Source organism: Dipteris shenzhenensis, chromosome 28 (genome assembly GCF_047967505.1).
Source record: "Dipteris shenzhenensis isolate YYH24624 ecotype China chromosome 28, Dip_SZ_1.0, whole genome shotgun sequence".
NCBI classification, from domain to species: domain Eukaryota; kingdom Viridiplantae; phylum Streptophyta; class Polypodiopsida; order Gleicheniales; family Dipteridaceae; genus Dipteris; species Dipteris shenzhenensis.
Window position 1 is genome coordinate 7,792,799 of NC_141623.1, and position 19,337 is coordinate 7,812,135.

The window sequence follows — 19,337 nt, forward strand, 5'->3', positions numbered from 1 at the left end:
CACTTGTCGAGAATTTGGTTTAAGATTGCCTAGAGCATGTTTGCTTCCCCATCGAAGAGGGCATGGGCTTCACAACAAATCTACGCCATAGTTCGCCAGTTGGCTTTCCTTGGGTTCCACAGGTCTTCCCAAGTTTTGAGGCCTTTCTTGTAGAGGCTGCGTGCTCGACAGAGATCATGGAGGATCTCCTTCTTGGGGGAGATCCATGCTCCACCATATACTCTCTTTTAGGCTAGCGTCCCCACAAAGGCCCATACATCCCTTCCAAGTCATGGCTTCCACCTAGATCTTCCCAGTAGTCATGAGACTCGATCCTTTGATGTGGACTGGGAAGCAGGAGCAGATGCAGTCATACCACCCGAGGTCAAGCCAACTTCTGATGCCCCTGGGATTGGAGTTAGCAATAAAAAATTTCACCGTAGAGATCCAAGACATGTTAGCCTCGAACATGCTTGGCAACCACTTACCCAACATTGCGACATTCCTGAGGTGGCAGTCCAGGATGTTGAGACTGCCCTGTAGCTTGGGGGCTTTTAGGGGATCCCAAGGGATGTAGTGCATTCTTCTCTTGCCCTACTCCTCTACCCAAACGAAGCTGTGGAACGGTTTTTCAACTTTGAGCCAATGATACTTAGCAAGGATGCTATAAAAGTCCTATAACAACCCATTTTGAGGTTGAGTTGTTGTTTATCCCTACTGAAGCATGATACAAAATATCCATTTTGCAAATTCACGAGTTCTCTGCTGTTCTTTCATTGTTTAGTTCAGTCTACATGCAATCTGACTCTTATCAATCTCTTGTCCAACTCCTTGCACCTGTTGCATTTGAGTTGACGTGTGTTCTATGTTTTCATTATTTGAATGCACTCTAAACACACCCAAACCCATGTCAATTGATATTGAGTACAAAATGTATACATAATACTATCAAACCCAATATTTCACAAATTCATAGGACATAACTCTATTTTTAGGGTTTGATAGAAAATTTTGTTGAGGACAACTCAATTTTTAGGGTTTGACAGAAAATTGTTGTTTTCATAGGCTAAATGGATGCCATTACTACCCCCATCTATTATTTTGGAATGATGCAATTTAGACTAATGTAAAATTAATTTAGCAAACATGATTTATATTAATTTAGGGCAATGTTGGCCAAATGATGTGATTTAGACTAATGTAGAATTCACAAACTAGGAACATAGTATAAAGCCTTACATCAATGATAAGTTGTATTTACCATCAGTATATGGGCTTATATTGGCAGCACATTTCCCATATAAATAGAGTCATATCAATAGTATATTCACCTTAGAGGAGATCTCTTAGTGAGTATATATATGTAGCCATATCGATAGTATATTCAATGGGGTAGGAAAAGCATCACAATGGCAATCTCATAAGTTTTAAACATGTAATGTGTTTGTTCAAAGGCTTCAATTGTGATGTCACTACTCTACTTGACCTATGTATTGGCAACAAGGTCTTGGTAGGGTAAGATAAGCATTGTGAATTTAACTAGATAGGTGAAAGAATTAGCAATGGCAGATACGACACCACATTCGAGTAGATCCAAAGAAGATTGAGTGCATAATCACATGGCCTAAACCCCGAGATATACATGAATTAAGATCATTCTTGGGATTGTGTAGCTTTTATAGAAAGTTTGTCAAGAATTTCGCATACATTGCACATCCATTGATAGGCCTTCTTAGAAAAGCTAAGCATTTCTTATGGACTGAGCATCAAGATAAATCTTTTACAGCTTTGAAAGAAGCTCTCACACAAGCTCATGTTTTGCAATTACCTGATTTCTCTAGACCATTCTTTGTAGTTGTAACTGATGCCAGTGGATATGGAATTGGAGCCGTACTTATGCAAGATGGACATCCAATAGCATATGAGAGCCAAAAATTAAAACCAGCAGAATGCAATTATAGTACATATGATAAAGAATTAACCGCTGTTGTGCATGCTTTACGAATGTGGAAACATTATTTGATGGGAGCTGAGTTTCTTATCAAAACCGATCAGCAAATTATCAAGCATTTGTTAACTCAGCCACTAATATCCGATAGGCACATCAAGTGGGCATCATTTATACAGAGTTTTCAGCCCATGATTTAGTATCAACCTGGAAAGGAAAATGTAGTTGCTGATGCTCTTAGTAGAAAGCCAAGTATTAATCACATCACTACTGTAGAGACCCAACCTTTTGAAGGTATGAAGAATTCTTATCAAGGGGATCCATACTTTTCTGATATATGGAACAAATTAGAGAATAACAATTAGAATCCTATGTTGGACTATTCATGCACTGATGGATACCTCTTTTATCAAAAGAAATTATGCATCACTTGACCCTTTAGAAAAATTGTAATGGAGGAAATGTACCAACCACCATATATGGGACATAGGGGAGTGACTGCCACTTTACAAGTGATAGCAAGAGAATTTCATTGGCCTACTATAAGAAAAGATGTGGCTAAGTTTGTAGCAGAATGCATCACTTGTCAGAAGATCAAGAGTTATAAAGGAAAGACCCCAGGATTGCTAATGCCTTTGCCTATTCCTACGCAGCCTTGGGAACAAATATCCATGGATTTCATAATAGGTTTTCCTATTACAGCGAACCAAAATGATATGATTTGGACGATAATAGATCGCTTTAGTAAGCAAGCTTATTTCATCCCATGCAAGAAGACTTTAACAGCTCCGCAAGCTACCCATTTATTCATCAAGCATATCTTTGTTCATCATGGCTTGCCAAAGACTATAGTGTCTGATCGAGATTCGAAGTTTTGCAGTAATTAAATTGGACTGCATTATTTCATAATCTAGGCACTAAGTTAGACTTCTCATCATCTTTTCATCCAGAATCAAATGGACAAACTGAGGTTACAAATAGTACTATTCTGGATATGATAAGAGCTTATGTCGGAAGTCAACCAAAGACTTGGGACAAATACATTCATCTCTTACAGTTTGCTTATAATAATACTCCTCATTATGCAACTAGAAGAGCACCCTTTGAGATTATCTATGGGAAGGTTTTACCTATTCCTATCACACGATTGACCCATAGAGTGGAAGCAGCAGATGCATTTACCCATGACTATCAAAGTATTCTCAAAGAGGTTCGAGAAGCCATTGCAATCGCTCAAGAGAAGTACACAAAACAAGCTAATAAGAAACGGAAACACATGCTTTTTAAAGAAGGCGATTATGTACTTCTTCGGATTGAGAAAAGAAGATTGAAGAGTCTTGAGAAATGGCTAGTAATCGAGATGTCACCACGTTTTTATGGACCATTCAAGGTGATTCAGAAAATCAATGATCTAGCTTATAGGCTTGAATTACCTGATAATTGGAAAATACATAATGCTTTCCATATCAGCCTCTTAAAGCCCTTCAAAGGGTTATCCTATTTATGAAGAGGCCCCATTGATTGTTGATGAAGAAATTCTAGAACCCGAATGCATTGTTGATCATCAACAGACCTCGACCCGAAAAGGAAATGTCTATACTAAATACTTGCTCAAATTTAAGAACCATCCAAGAGATGATGCTCAATGGATGCCTGAGCGATTCTTTCGAACTTTTCCAGACCTCCTTAGTTCATATAATCAAACACGCAACTGAGGTAAGTTGCAATCCAAGCAAGAGGGATGTTATGGAAATTATATTTCTGATATATCTTGCTTAGGATATTATTATTTTAGTCAAGTATGACTATGGCAAAGTACTCCAGGAGCGCACCGGATGCGGCGGGGGTTCTAGTGGATACTTTGTGTGGTTAGTTGGGGATGCTTGACTAGCTTGTGTATTGCCATGCTAGAGGGTCGGTATTGTGGGTGATTCCATGTTAATATTGATGATGCTAGTGTTATTGGTGTTGTGCTTGATTATTGTGCTTTGAGCGCGGTTATGTTGGGATCAGTTGATTCGGTAATTTGTTCAATCGATTGTTCATAACTAATGTAATTGGCGGCTTGAGTACAGGTGATGGAACTCATAGTGAGAATTGGAGTTAGTGCAAGGGTACCAATCGAGGTGTCGCATAGCGCATTATATATGGCCATGGGCCAATTTTGTATTTGTTTTATTATTGCAAGTTTGAGCAATATATTTTGTTGTGGACATAATGCAAAAAGCACATGCGCTAGGAAAAATGGTTGATAAGAATTGGACCTTGCAATGGATAAAATCATGGGATAAAGATGCTCGGGGGTCCGTAGTTATTGTAGCAAGGAGAGACACAAATGAAGCCCCACAATATCATGCCTAATGGGCCACTCACTATTGTGAGAAGAGAATACTGGCCTAGGCTCACAGGTTGAAAGAAGATTTACAATATGTAGACGAGCGACTTGATTTTGCCTTGCATGGTCTTAAGGTTGAGCACCATCACGTGAGTGTAAGGGAGAGGGGTTATATGAGGGAAGGAAGGTACATTTTATAAGGTAAGGTCTTGTAAATAGGGGGTAGAAAAGAGGAATTTTCATATATTTATTGCATGCAGGTGACGTCTCCATATTACTACTAGTGAATCCCCCATGTAAAGATGCAGCACCAACAAAGGAGCTTTGAGCTAAGATGCCTATTTGCGTGGAGCTGATGTATGCACATATAAAGTCAAATGTCATGAAAAACAAGATGCAGCTTCAAGTTTTTTAACGAGTCTTTTACATTCTCCTATGACATTGGTTTGTCAAAGAGTAATTCAAATTATTTTATTGTCATGGGAGTCGATATGGAAAGATTTATGGCTGCAATGGCCAGTGAACCTTGGGATAACCCATATGCATTTTTCTTTGATGAACTATAGGATCTATCAGTGTCAGGGATTGTTTAACTTATATGGACTATGATACAAGGCCCTATGGCAAGACAAACAAGAGTAACATTTGTCATGTTTATCACAGATGCACAGTGGGACGCATTGCTTGCTAGTTTGAAATTTGCATTCAGGGGTGTCATTGGAAAGGTGTTGCATGGTATGGTTTTGTAGCATGAGCATAATTATCATGGTGACACTGGCATCCAAATCTTGCAACCCATGATGGTTGCGTTTATGCATAGGGGTGAGGGTCCATCATTTGAAGTTCCCCAAAAGACTCTTGAGCTCTTGAGAGAAACATTAAAATAGTCTCCCTTTCTCTTGATTATCGACATCCAAAGCATCCTTCTCTGATAGAAGAGATGGTAGATGCATATCGGCTAAAAGGTTGGAATGTGGCACTATATGGAATGGGGTTAGCTGGAGAGACTGTATTATGAAAAGGAATTGATGTGATCATCGTCGATGCCTTGATCCATCTGATTCAGTACTTTGGTACTTACTTCAGTTGCATGCCTACATTCCATGATAAAGAGGACGGGAGCTCAGATGTGAAATTGAGCAAAAAAGTGCAGCATGACTCAAGTGTGAAAGTGGTAGAAAATGTAGACTCTACTACTGAGAATGGTAGCTTGACATCTAGGGAATCTGAAACTAATAGCTTTACATCAGAGAACTCAAACCAAAAAATACGCACAAAGAAGAGAATGGATAAGAGATTGCAAAGGAGCATTGAGGTTCCATTGGTCATAAAAGAAGCCAGCAATAAGAAGGAAGAAAAACAAATTGTTGCAGTGGAAGCGAAAGGGAAAGCAATAGAGGTCCAAATGCAAAGCATGAAACCTCAAAAAGAGATTATTTTGAAGGCAGAGGGAAGTGGACTACTTAAGGATGTACTAGTAGTAGCAAGAAAAGTAGATGTACTACCAAGTAGTGAGGAGATTGCAGTTGACACCTCGCAACTTCATCCATGCTATGATGTACTACCAAGAAGTGATGATCCCATACTTGAAAGCTCCCAGAATGGTCTAGAGCAGCTAGAGTCTGTACTTGAAAGCACCCAAACTGGTCTAAAGTAGCATGTTAGTCAAGATCTTGGTAGCAAAACCTCTCGAGATGGCTACCCAAGTCACTACTACACAATCTCAAGGAGTGAAATTTGACAAAATACACTACAAGGCATAGGCCATTTTCCGACGGAAATACCGACGCTTTTTACATTAAAAATTTTTTTTTTCACGGGCGCAAAGGTCGCTATAAAAGTCGTTAAAATCGTCGGAAAAGGAGCGTCGCTATAAACCGTCGCTATATAGCGACGCTGTTAATCGTCGCTATATAGCGACGATGTAAACGTCGCTATATAGCGACGATAAAAACGTCGCTATATAGCGACTCTGTTAATCGTCGCTATATAGCGACACTGGTAAACGTCGCTATATAGCGACGATTAACAGAAGGTAAAAAAAATGGTTAGTGGGGCTAAACAGGGCCAAAAGGAAGCCCTGTTTAGCCCCACTAACCATTTTTTTTTTTTTGTAATTACAAAAGAAAGTTTTTTATAACAAAATTTCCCTTGCTTGCAGGGTGATACAAAATTGTTCTTGTGAACGATGAGGAAGAAATGCATATACATATACAACTGTGTTTAAAACAAAATTACCCTGTGAAAGGGCGATACAAAATGGCTCTAACGAGCGGATATGAAAAATGCTACTACCACTACTAATCCGAATCCGAATCCGAATCGTCTTGTTGGGCTGTTCCCTGGTCCTCGGCACCTGCATCTTCTCCCTCATCCCCGACACCTGCGTCTTCTCCTTCGTCATCGGCACCTGCGTCCGATCCTTGCCCCTGTTGATCGCTCGTCTCTGATGATGGGACGCTTGAGCTTTGACCCTGAGAGTGAACCATATAAATCGAAAATTAGATTGGAACTTAAATTAAAAAGTGAGATTACAAGCAGGAGTAAACTTATACCGTGCGAGTAGCCACCTCAGCCCAGTCGACTGTCGCTCCCATTGCCTCTTGCTCAATGAACCACGGCTTGGTTCCTATCCGAAATGCGCGCCGCGTCTCTGCATCCGTAGGAAGATGACCCATCGCAGCTTGCTGTGGATCCAATTTACGAGAGTTAGAGTTAGCTAAAGTGCATGTAATATGTAAGTAAAACAAATAGAACAATACATTAAATGGAAAGAAGTAAACTTACCACGGTTGCCTCGAACGCATACCGTCCACCTGCACCAAAGTGCGAAGTACCTACGACATCCAGCCGTCTCTTCGCAGCCCTCCTCTGACCCTCGAACATTTCAGGATGGTCCCTATTCTGCTTCTTCAAGAACTTCCAACCAGCTTTGTCTGCCCAGCTGGGTTTAGACAACCCCTTTGTAATGGAAGTACGCATGGTTGATCTGCGATGCTTTAGGACCAAACCCATGCGCTCGAGCATATAACTGTTATTAAACTCCACATTTGGCGGATTAGGAAATCTGAGTTTTAACTCATCGATCACCGCCTGCTTCTTTTGGCCATCTTGATACCGCCAATCGATATTTATGCCGCTCTTGAAGTGATGACTCATCAACCGCCTCATGGCGGCCATCACTGCTTTGCCCTTTTTGTCTTCTATTATCTCTCCGGCAGATGTGATTTGATAGGAGAGATCCCCTGATGAGAAAGGGGGACTGACGGTAGCAGAGTCTGAAGGAGTGGAAGCTGCGCGACCGCTTCCGGATCGAGGAGTAGCTGTGGGAGTAGGAGAGGGAAAGGGACCTGACTGATACTGTGTCTCCGGCCCAAGTGGAGACCTAAAGGAGCGTGAGTGTGCTGACTCGTCTACATCTCCTGAGTCAGCACAACATGAGCCGCCCATCCTACTCTTCCTTCCCTTGCGGGAGGCATGCGCAGGTGATGATCCCGCGGTCGAAGGGGTGCGAGGGGATGGCTGGGCTGTACGTCCACCCGTCAGTGTAGGGGAAGGAATTGCGGAGGTCCTCTGAGAGAGCAGAGAGAAGAATCTTGCTGCCTCCTCATCGCTCATCTGCGCTACAAACTCGTCGGGAGTCCCAACAAAGCCATGCGCGGCTAGCAAAGGAGTCCCCTGAGGGGTAGTCGCAGTGCTACGTGGAAGAGGGGTCGGACCAGGGGTAGTCACAGTGCTAGGACCGAGAGGAGTCGGACCAGGGGTAGTCCTTGGGGTAGTCGCCTGAGAGGAATCAAAGTCCTCTGGAGCATATAGATCGTGAGCTCTCCTCCTGCGAGGCTGTCCGTACTCGTCGGATGAGCGACGTGATCCCATGTCTAACATAGACACAAACACGAAAACAGAAAACAAATAAACAAACATGAGCATTCTCATAGGCATAGGCATAGGCAAGAAGAAAGAAGAGGGAAAGGAAAGAAGAGGGAAAGGAAAGAGGGAAAGAAGAGGGAAAGATAAGAGGGAAAGAAGATGTAAAGGAAAGAAAAGAATGAGAACGAGGAAATAGAGAATGAGAGAAAGGGAAAGAGATGAGGGAAAATAGAGAATGAGAGAAGGGGGAAATAGAGTGGGAAATAGAGAATGAGCTTATGCAGAAATAGAGAATGAGCTTATGCTTCTCTCATTCTCTATTTCCGCATAAGCTCACGCATGTGCATGAGCTTATGCGGAAACTTAAGCATAAGCTCATGCACATGCATGAGCATAAGCATGAGAAGGATGAGTTTCCGCATGCTTATGCTCATGCGGAAAAAGAGAAGGAGCTTATGCAGAAAAAGAGAAGGAGAGAAGCATCTCTCATTCTCTATTTTCGCATAAGCTCCTTCTCTTTTTCCGCATGAGCTTATGCTTATGCTCATGGGTGAGCATGAGCTTATGCTCATGTTTCCGCATATGCGAAAATAGAGGAGGAGAGAAGCATAAGCTTCTCTCATTCTCTATTTCCGCATATGCTCACGCAAAAGAGAAAGAGAAAGAGCTTATGCGGAAAGAGAGAAAGAGCTTATGCGGAAAAAGAGAATGAGATCCGCATATGCTTCTCTCATTCTCTATTTTCGCATAAGCTCCTGCGGAAACTTCCGCATAAGCTCATGCTCATGAATAAGCATAAGCTCATGCTTATGCTCATGCGGAAATAGAGAAGGAGCTTATGCGGAATGAGAGAAGGAACTTATGCGGAATAAGAGAAGGAGCTCATGCGGAAACTTGCGGAAACTTGCATGCGGAATAAGAGAAGGAGCTTATGCGGAAAAAGAGAATGAGAGAAGCATATGCTTCTCTCATTCTCTATTTCCGCATAAGCTCTTGCGGAAACTTACGCATAAGCTCATGGACATGAATGAGCATAAGCATGAGCTTATGCTTATGCTCATGCATAAGCATAAGCATAAGCTCATGCTCATGCTCATGCGGAAAAAGAGAAGGAGCTTATGCGGAAAGAGAGAAGGAGCACTTGCGGAAACTTGCGGATAAGCTCTTGCGGAAACTTGCGGATAGCTTATGCTTATGCTTATGCGGAAACTTGCGGAAACTTGCGGAAACTCATGCTTATGCTCATGCGGAAATAGAGAAGGAGCATAAGCATGAGCATAAGCATAAGCATAAGCATAAGCATAAGCATGAATGAGCATAAGCATGAGCTTATGCTTATGCTTATGCATAAGCATAAGCATAAGCTCATGCATAAGCTCATGCTTATGCTCATGCGGAAACTTGCGAAGGAGCTTATGCGGAATGAGAGAAGGAGCTTATGCGCAAAAAGAGAAGGAGCTTATGCGGAAAAAGAGAAGGAGCACTTGCGGAAACTTGCGCATAAGCTCTTGCGGAAACTTGCGCATAAGCTCATGACAAGCTCCTTCTCTCATTCCGCATAAGCTCCTTCTCTATTTCCGCATGAGCATAAGCATGAGCTTATGCTTATGCTTATGCTTATGCTTATGCATAAGCATAAGCATAAGCTCATGCTTATGCTTATGCATAAGCATAAGCATAAGCTCATGCTTATGCTCATGCGGAAATAGAGAAGGAGCTTATGCGGAATGAGAGAAGGAGCTTATGCGGAAAAAGAGACGGAGCTCATGCGGAAACTTGCGGAAACTTGCATGCGGAATAAGAGAAGGAGCTTATGCGGAAAAAGAGAATGAGAGAAGCATATGCTTCTCTCATTCTCTATTTCCGCATAAGCTCTTGCGGAAACTTACGCATAAGCTCATGGACATGAATGAGCATAAGCATGAGCTTATGCTTATGCTCATGCATAAGCATAAGCATAAGCTCATGCTCATGCTCATGCGGAAAAAGAGAAGGAGCTTATGCGGAAAGAGAGAAGGAGCACTTGCGGAAACTTGCGCATAAGCTCATGACAAGCTCCTTCTCTCATTCCGCATAAGCTCCTTCTCTATTTCCGCATAAGCTCTTGCGGAAACTTACGCATAAGCTCATGCTCATGAATGAGCATAAGCATGAGCTTATGCTTATGCTTATGCATAAGCATAAGCATAAGCATAAGCATAAGCTCATGCTTATGCTCATGCGGAAATAGAGAAGGAGCTTATGCGGAATGAGAGAAGGAGCTTATGCGGAAAAAGAGAATGAGAGAAGCATATGCTTCTCTCATTCTCTATTTCCGCATAAGCTCTTGCGGAAACTTACGCATAAGCTCATGCTCATGAATGAGCATAAGCATGAGCTTATGCTTATGCTTATGCATAAGCATAAGCATAAGCTCATGCTTATGCTCATGCGGAAATAGAGGAGGAGCTTATGCGGAAAAAGAGAAGGAGCACTTGCGGAAACTTGCGGATAAGCTCTTGCGGAAACTTACGCATAAGCTCTTGCGGATGAATGAGCATAAGCATGAGCTTATGCTTATGCTTATGCATAAGCATAAGCATAAGCTCATGCTTATGCTCATGCGGAAATAGAGAAGGAGCTTATGCGGAATGAGAGAAGGAGCTTATGCGGAAAAAGAGAATGAGAGAAGCGTATGCTTCTCTCATTCTCTATTTCCGCATAAGCTCTTGCGGAAACTTACGCATAAGCTCATGCTCATGAATGAGCATAAGCATGAGCTTATGCTTATGCTTATGCATAAGCATAAGCATAAGCTCATGCTTATGCTCATGCGGAAATAGAGGAGGAGCTTATGCGGAATGAGAGAAGCATAAGCATAAGAGAATAAGAGGGATGCGGAAATAGAGAATAAGGGGGAAAGGAAAGAGAGAAGGGAAAAGAGAGAGGGGGAAAGAGAGAATAAGAGAAGAGGGAAAAAAGAGAAGGGGGAAAATGAGAAAAAGAGAAGGGGGAAGAGAGGGTTCCTACGCCCATCACTGCAGCTAGCGCTTAAGGCGCTAGCTGCAGGCAAATGCAAATAACAAAAAGCTTAAATGGAAAGAAGAGGAAGCACTTACCTGTAAAAGTATGTCCCGCTCGGTGTAGTGGACTGGGCCCACAAAAGAGAGACTATGTCCCGCTCGGTGTAGTGGACTGGCCCTACAAAAGAGAGAAAACAACCCATTTTTTCAAATAAGATGTTAGTGGAAAGAGGAGATCACAAAAGCAACTTCTTGAAAGGAGACAAGGAAAGAGAAGATTGAGGAGACAAGGAAAGGAGGAGATTGAGGAGAAGAGAAGGAAGAGAAGGAAGAGAAATACAGAAAGAAGAGGTGAGTTTCTTTCTTTCTTTCTTGAAATTTCGTTTTTTGTTTGAATCCTTTCTAATCAAGCATGAAAACTAGTTTAAAACTTTAGCAATACAAGTAGAAACACTCACAAAACCAAAGCTAACAAACAAACAACCTACATTGTTGAAAAAAACTCACCTTTTGAAGAACTTTCTTTCTGGAAACCAAAGAGGGAAAAAGGAGAGAGAGGGTGCACAAGAGGTAGGAGGAGGGTGAGGAGTGGGAAATAGGGTAGGAGGTTGCTTGGAATAGATGGGAGGTCAGTGAAAATAGGTGGGAGGAGATTTTGGAGAGCTTAGTTTAGAGATTAGGAAAGCTTTGAGCAAAACGCCGCGGGTTTCGCCGTTTCGGGTTTTAACCCACAGCGTCGCTATATAGCGACGCTTATTCGTCACTATATAGCGACGTTTTTAATTGAAAACGTCGCTATATAGCGACGCTTTCAATTAAAATCGTCGCTATATAGCGACGGAACAGAGCGTCGCTATATAGCGACGCTTACTGTTTGTTTTTTAATGAGGCCTCTTGTGACTCAAACATGCTATGCCTATAATTGTCAATATCTCCTCTTACTACATAGCCTTACTATATAGGATTTTTTGTTTCAATCCTTACTATATAGCGATGTCATTCTTTTTATATAGCCTCAAGAGAAGCTCAAATTAAACATGCTATGCTCATAATTGTGTACATCTCCTCTTCATGCTTATGTTTTGGTTTTATAAGTGTAGATGGAAGGGACGAGTGGAAGCTCATCCGATGATGCGCCAACGCCCGGGAGCACGAAGTGGCTTACGGAGAGGTTATATTGTCATTGCACTCATTGCAAGCGAGAAGTACGACATCAACGTCGTATTATCATGCGCCACTTGCGGATGTATGGGGAGGAGCCGGAACCAGTACCCCCCGTTGGTGTTGCACATGTTGATGGATCATCGGTAAGTCAAAGCTATTTAAGTTCGCAATCTTATTGTATACCCGGAATTAGAAGATCTTCTATTTACACGAATGAGCTTATGACAGGATGACGAGGGTGACGAGGGTACACATATACCTTCTCACTTTCAACAAGACTATAGTCTCCCAGATGACGACGAGGGTATGGTCGACATGATGGATTCCATTTTTAGGGGCACTACATCCCACGTACACGTGATGTCAGAGTCTGAGGTGAAAATGCGAGAGTTGCAATCAACACAATTGTACGAGGGTGCCAGGATGTCTAAACTACGTGCTTGTCTCTCAATCTTGAATCTACAAGTACAGTATGGGTGGTCGGATACAAGTGTCTCGGCCTTAATGAGGTTAGCCCTTGCATTAATTTGATTGACTCATTATTTGGATATTGTTTGTTTTGAGAATCATCATTTGGATAGTGTCTTTGTCATAGGTTGCTCCAAAAGATGTTGCCTGCACCAAATACCATGCCCGCATCAAGAGATGAAGCGAAAAAGATGCTAACAATGGTGGGTATGGATTATGATACCATCCATGCTTGCCGTAATGATTGTATTCTCTTTCGTCGTGAGCATGGAGATTTGGCTAGTTGTCCAAAGTGTGGGGAACAACGATATAGAGATGACTTGCAGGGTGAGAGGATACCGGTAAAGGTCTTAAGACACTTTCCCATCATTGCAAGAATACAACACATGTTTCGATGCAAATCCATAGCGGAGTTGATGACATGGCATGCATCTCATCGGTCCACTGATCACACATTGAGGATTCCCGCAGATTGTGCGGCTTGGAAGCACATAGATAATCAGTGGCCGGACTTTGCGAGAGAGCCACGCAACTTACATCTTGGGCTAGCCATGGACGGCGTGAATCCTTTCGGGTTACGCTCGACATGGCCCATAGTCGTGGTGAATTACAATATCCCACCATGGCTAACAATAAAAAAGGGACACCTCATGCTTGCACTACTTGTGCCAGGAAAGTACAAGGCAAGAAACATGGACGTGTACATGGCACCTTTGATAGAGGAGTTACAGATATTATGGAGAGGAGTGCAGGTCTTTGATATTTCCAGAGCTCCTAGGCATACCAATGATATTTCCGTCAGGGGTATCTTGATGTGGACCATGCATGACTACCCAGGATATGGAGAGTGCGCAGGTACGTGGTTATGTCTTTACATGTACAATGAGGGATTATGCTTTTTTTACTCTCTTTTGCACGCATGTCTTGTACTAACATATTCATGCACGCGTGCAGGGCTTGCTACAAGTGGGTACCATGCTTGTCCTGTTTGTGGACCCGCTCTGAAATCGCTTGCACGCTACTCCAAACACATGAGGAAAAATGTTTATGAAGGTCATGCTCGATACCTTCCGCTCGACCATCTCGCACGTGGAGGTCAGCTTGATCCACCACCATCATATTTAAAAGCAAGTGATTGGATTCAAGCTTGGAGGGAGAATGGAGAGGAACCTCCTCTTGGTATGAAGAGGCTATCGATCTTTCACGAGCTTCCTTATTGGGGTCAGTTACAAATCAATCATCTCTTGGATCCCATGCATATCTTTAAGAATGTGGGGGCTACCATTTGGGCACACGGTTGGTTCCAAGGACTCGAGAGGAGTGCGAGAAGACTTGCGTGCTATGAATAGGATGTCTCGTTTGTGGCCCCAAGTGCATGCTTCAGGAAAAGTTGTCCTCCCGAAAGCAACGTGGATCCTCTCTACGAGGGAGGAGGCAGCGATCAAGGCAGACATTGCCTCTTTTCAAACACCGACAGGGTACATGCGTTGCTTGAAAGGAGCATTTTCAAAGGACAATAAGCTTAGTGGCCTCAAGTCCCATGATTGGCACAAGGTCTTACAGGTATTCTAAGTAGAATTAGTGTACCGATAATAGTGATGCATTAGCGTAATTATTATTATGTTATATTGTTGACATGATTTCATTGTTGCTTTGATAGTTCATCCTTCCAATTACAATAAAAGGGTGCTTACAAGAAGATGTTAGAAATGCTATATTCAAGATCTGTGGTATTGTGAGGTATGCTTACTATCAATTCGCATTATCTATTTTCTTCATGGACATGTGAAATAGGTGGATATCTCAAATATCTTACATATGCATGGACATGTGAAATAGGTGGATATCTCAAAAAGAGATCTCTATATCGAGCATCGAGAAGGCTAGGGTGGAATCCATCGAAGCCGTATGCTTGCTTGAGAAGCACTTTCCCTCAAGCATTATGACAACTCAAGTCCACTTGCTTGTGCACATAGTTGATGAGGTGGCTATAGCAGGTACCGTTCATAATCGATGGATGTTTTTTCTCGAGCGGTTTATGAAAACTTTAAAGGGGTTTGTAAGACAAAGAGCAAGACCAGAAGCAAGCATGGCAGAGGGATGGCTTGTGCAAGAGTCATTAGTATATATCACAGAGTTTCTTGCATCCACGGATCCTGATATGCCGCAAGCTTGGCACAACAAGGATGATGATCGCATCATTGGCGAGGTCCCCCAAGGAAAAGGGATTGAAAGAAAGATGAGCGAAGAGCAAATGGAGAAATTCAATAAGTTTTGTATCCTCAATAGCCCTGAGATGCAGAAGTGGATTGAGAGATATGAAGTGGCCAAAGCAGAAAGAATAAATGCAAGGACGAGATTCAGAGTAATGTACAGGCGATCACAACCATATCCACGAGATCTGGCTCTTCTCCCTACTCACATGTCACTTGATTGGCTACAACTAGCTATACGTAAAGCCGAACGTGATGGAGAGACAATAAACGAGCGCGAGCGGGAGTTATCATCTGGATGTATGGTGCATGTAAGTTTCTTATCTCTTGATGTAATTAAGTAATTATTTGTGGCAATATATGCTATAAAATAGGTGCATCTTCATTGTTTTAATGATGCTCTTTTACAGTACAAAAAGTACAGTGCATTATGGTCATATGGACGACATTTTCGCATAGAACGCATCGATTCAAAGAGAGTCACGTATGATTGTGGAGTCATGGCTAACTTCACACAAGATAGCCGAGCAAGTGCTTCGGATACCAATCTTCTCTCCTCACAGTTGGATTATTGTGGAACCATACGTGACATCTATGAAATTGATTTCAGACGATTTACTATTTTCATTCTTGATGTAAAATGGTTTAGAACTACTTACAACGGTCCCCATGCAACTGTGAGAAAAGATGGTAGCGGTCTCTTTGTAATAGACTCCACCAAACATTGGACCGATGAAAGTGATACTTTTGTTCTTCCCGAGCACTGTGAGCAGGTGCATACTAATGATTTAATTAGTCGAAGCTTTCGTTTTTTAAGTCCATTGATATATATATAATTGACGACATTTGGCACGTGATTTTTCATCTTCAATATAGGTGGTTTTTCATCCGGATCGTTCTGATCCAAGATGGTGGTACGTGATCCAAGTTGCACCACGAAGTAAGCAGATTTTTGAAGATCGAGATGTGGATATGGAGATGCCACTACCAAATCCGGATCCAATTGATGAATCTAGCGAAGAAGATGTAGATCACCATATGAGGCAAGAGGAAGATGCGCATAATGACATCGCACGGGAGGAGGATGGAGATCACGATATTGACGAGGAAGACAACAATCGTCAAGATCAATCACCACACTTAAGCTTAATTGAAGAAGATGATTAAATACTTTTAGGTGAACGTACGATGCTAGAGTACGATGATGATATAGGAGATCAACTCGGTATAGAGTTGGAGATAGACTTGCTTGGCGCCTTAGACTTGGCTCAAGATGAAACAGTTGATGTAAATGCTCTTATTTAATTTGATTTTTCTCATCTCCAACTTGGACATGAATATATGAGCTTCAAAGGCTTGATGTACATGCTCTCATTTTTTATTTCTCTATGAGCTCAAACATGTATGAAAATTTAAAAAATTTTGTCATTGGAAGAAAATAAATTTTAAGGCTAAAAAAAAAAAAAAAACCTCTCTGTAAAACGTCGCTATAATATAGTCTCAGTGTCGCTATATAGCGACCTTTAAAAGTCGCTATATAGCGACTTTTACTAACGTCGCTATATAGCGACCTTTCAAAGTCGCTATATAGCGACCATTACTAACGTCGCTATATAGCGACGCTTATTAAAAGTCGCTATATAGCGACGATTTACGACACCCGATTTTTATACCGACGATTAACGCTAAGCGGGTGCTAATCGTCGGTACGTAAACGTCGCAATAGGATGCGTGCGTAGTAGTGATATATGATGCCTTGTTGGATGTAGGCTATAGTGCTGCAGAATCAAAAGAGGAAGTTGAACGTCTAAGAAAAGAGGAGCTTGAGAAGTGTGAAGAAGGAAAGAATGTGAATTAGAGTGTATTTTCTATATGTAAATCCTATTTTGAAATAAAGAAGTTTTTTTGCTTTCTCAACTATGTGCATGAATATTTATTTAATAATTCTTTTAAATGATGTTATGAATATTTTTTATAATTTATTTAACACTCTAGTTCTCTGGCTTGCTTTGTATAATGGGGTAGGAGCATCGGAAACGTTGGATGCAGCCTCCACGCCTCCTTCATCACAGCTTGTAAATATGGTAACTTGCTGAAATCCGACTCCTTCACTTGCCGATCCCTCCCTACGACTCGATCTAGCTCTTCTTGAAGCTTCAGCATCGTTCCTGGATTTCGCAGTAGCTCCGCCATTGCCAGTTCTATGGTGGCGGAAGTCGTCTCCGTGCCTCCTGACAATAGTTCCTGCACAATCAAAGGCGGTCGCTAATCTGAGATTCCATTCTGTGGCAATACATGATCTCGCAGAATGGACGGAAGATGACAATTGGCGAATGGATTTAAGTGAGTGAAGCATAGTTTTGCATAACATTAGACAACAGTATAGCGAAGGCAACGGCAATGGAATACTTACTAGAAGCATAGCTTTGACGACAGTAGTGTCAGGGGCCTTAATCTTTTTGTTGAAGTCGAAGAGCGCTGTGAGCATGTCCTTTGGCGTGTCATCCTGCTGCAAGCGCTTCGTAACAATTCCGTCCAGAAGTGCATCCCATTTCTTGAACTCAGCATCCAGTCTGGCCCGATGTCCAGCGGGATCGAACCACTTGAGGTAAGGAAACACGTCACCCACAATTGGTAACGCCAGTAAGGTGGACAACTCTCTAACCAAGTCTGCGATGATCGAAAAACTTCCGTCTGCTCTCCGACTAAGCAAAAGCCGCGATATAACGTTCACTGATAAGGAAAACGCGATTTCTCGGATCGGCACACCACCTGAGCCCGTCCGTTTTAGGACGTCCTGAAGTAGAAACGAGATCTCTTCGTCTCTGATGTGCGTGTACAGTTGAACGCTTCTCGCCGAGAGGATTCCTTGTGTGTAGAGCTTTCGAATGTCCCGCCAACGCTCATTAGCGTCCATTAAACCCGATCCACTGGTTTTGTAGAGAATACGTTCGCCAAATTCGAATGGAGGCCGATCTGCGAAATCCTCGTCATGGTGATGGAGGACTTCTTTTGCGAGGGCAGGGGACGAAACAACAACGGTGGGGACGCTACCTAGTCTGATGAACACAATGGGTCCATAGCGGTGAGAGAGCTTAGAGAGTACGTGATGGGGAATGGAATTGGTGAGGAGATGGAGGTGGCCGATGAGGGGTAAAGCAGGGGGGCCGGGGGGGAGGCGTGGAAGTCGAGTAAGGAGGAATGCGGAATGGAGGTAGAAGCAGGCCAAGGCAAGCAGCAAGGCAGAAAAGATGAGAGCAGAGTGGGATGGCCATCTCCAAGCAACAAATTCCCACCAAGATATGAAGGAGCTCGAAGTTAAGGATCCATGGCTCGTGTTGAGAGGTGGTGTCGAATATGGAAGGTTATGCAATATCTAAGGGCAGACTGCCTGAGTAGGCACGGGCTGGCTGGTGATAAACAGCATACATTGAAAGTGCGTGCGCCATACACTGACAAACACTGCCCCGTACGTCAGACAACAGCATGACGCACGGACTGACAAACACTCACCCACATGTTCAACCACTGTTCCAGCCCCCTCCCCAAAAAGATTGTGTTATCTAAATAAGACTTCGGGTTCTCTATAGATGCTCTTTGAGATCAATTATCATTGGTTTTCCTTTTGGAGCCACTTCCACTTGTAATTATTATTTTAACACAAGGAGAATCTAACTTAAACCCCGTGCTCTTCATTTTTGACGTATGTGATTATTATTTTAACACAATGTGATTAGGAGAATCTAACTTAAGGCCTGTGATTATTATTTTAACACAATGTCGATTAGGAGAATCTAACTTAAACCAAGTGCTCTTAATTTTTAAGCTATGTGTTTTTTCACACATAAGGTATGTACTTTTTTCAATATACTAATATACTAAGAGTGAGTGAGTACTTTTCCCAATATACTAGGACTTAGTGTCCACTCTCACATGTGTACCCTTGAGAGGATAGAAGCACCATGTGAATATGTCGAGATTGTCCACCGAATCTAATTAATTAAACTATGTGCTCTATATATTGAAGGTATAACACTTATTTCATTAATTTTGGACTTGTCAATGTACAAATTCATTTTTACATATACTTTTGGACTAGTTTTCAGATAAAATTTAAGAAAAACCCAATCTTCAAAGCACATATAAAAACATAAAAACAAGCATTTTTTAATATATTTTTTAAGGACATGAAACTAAAATTATAAAATTTAACGCAGCCTAGATAAGTTACATGAAAAAATAAGATTCGGTTGTTGTGAACTCTCTTAATATTTAATGGTGTTAATAAACACCTTCAAAAGTTAAGCCTGAGATAAGTTACACAAAAAAGAGTGGTTTACAAAAAAAAGAGTGGTTCA

The 19,337-nt window shown here is 42.0% G+C and overlaps 1 protein-coding gene across 1 annotated transcript; it reads right to left on the reverse strand.

Annotated features, from left to right (window-relative positions):
- Positions 1-16,962: 16,962 nt before the first annotated feature.
- On the reverse strand, positions 16,963-18,321 carry LOC147883126 (flavonoid 3'-monooxygenase-like). The gene is made up of 3 exons (XM_087399251.1): positions 17,752-18,321; positions 17,393-17,649; positions 16,963-17,223 (listed from the first exon to the last, which is right to left on the reverse strand). Exons 1-3 carry the CDS (start codon positions 17,894-17,896, stop codon positions 16,963-16,965), a joined length of 663 nt encoding a protein of 220 aa, XP_087255377.1. The 5' UTR covers positions 17,897-18,321.
- Positions 18,322-19,337: the final 1,016 nt, after the last annotated feature.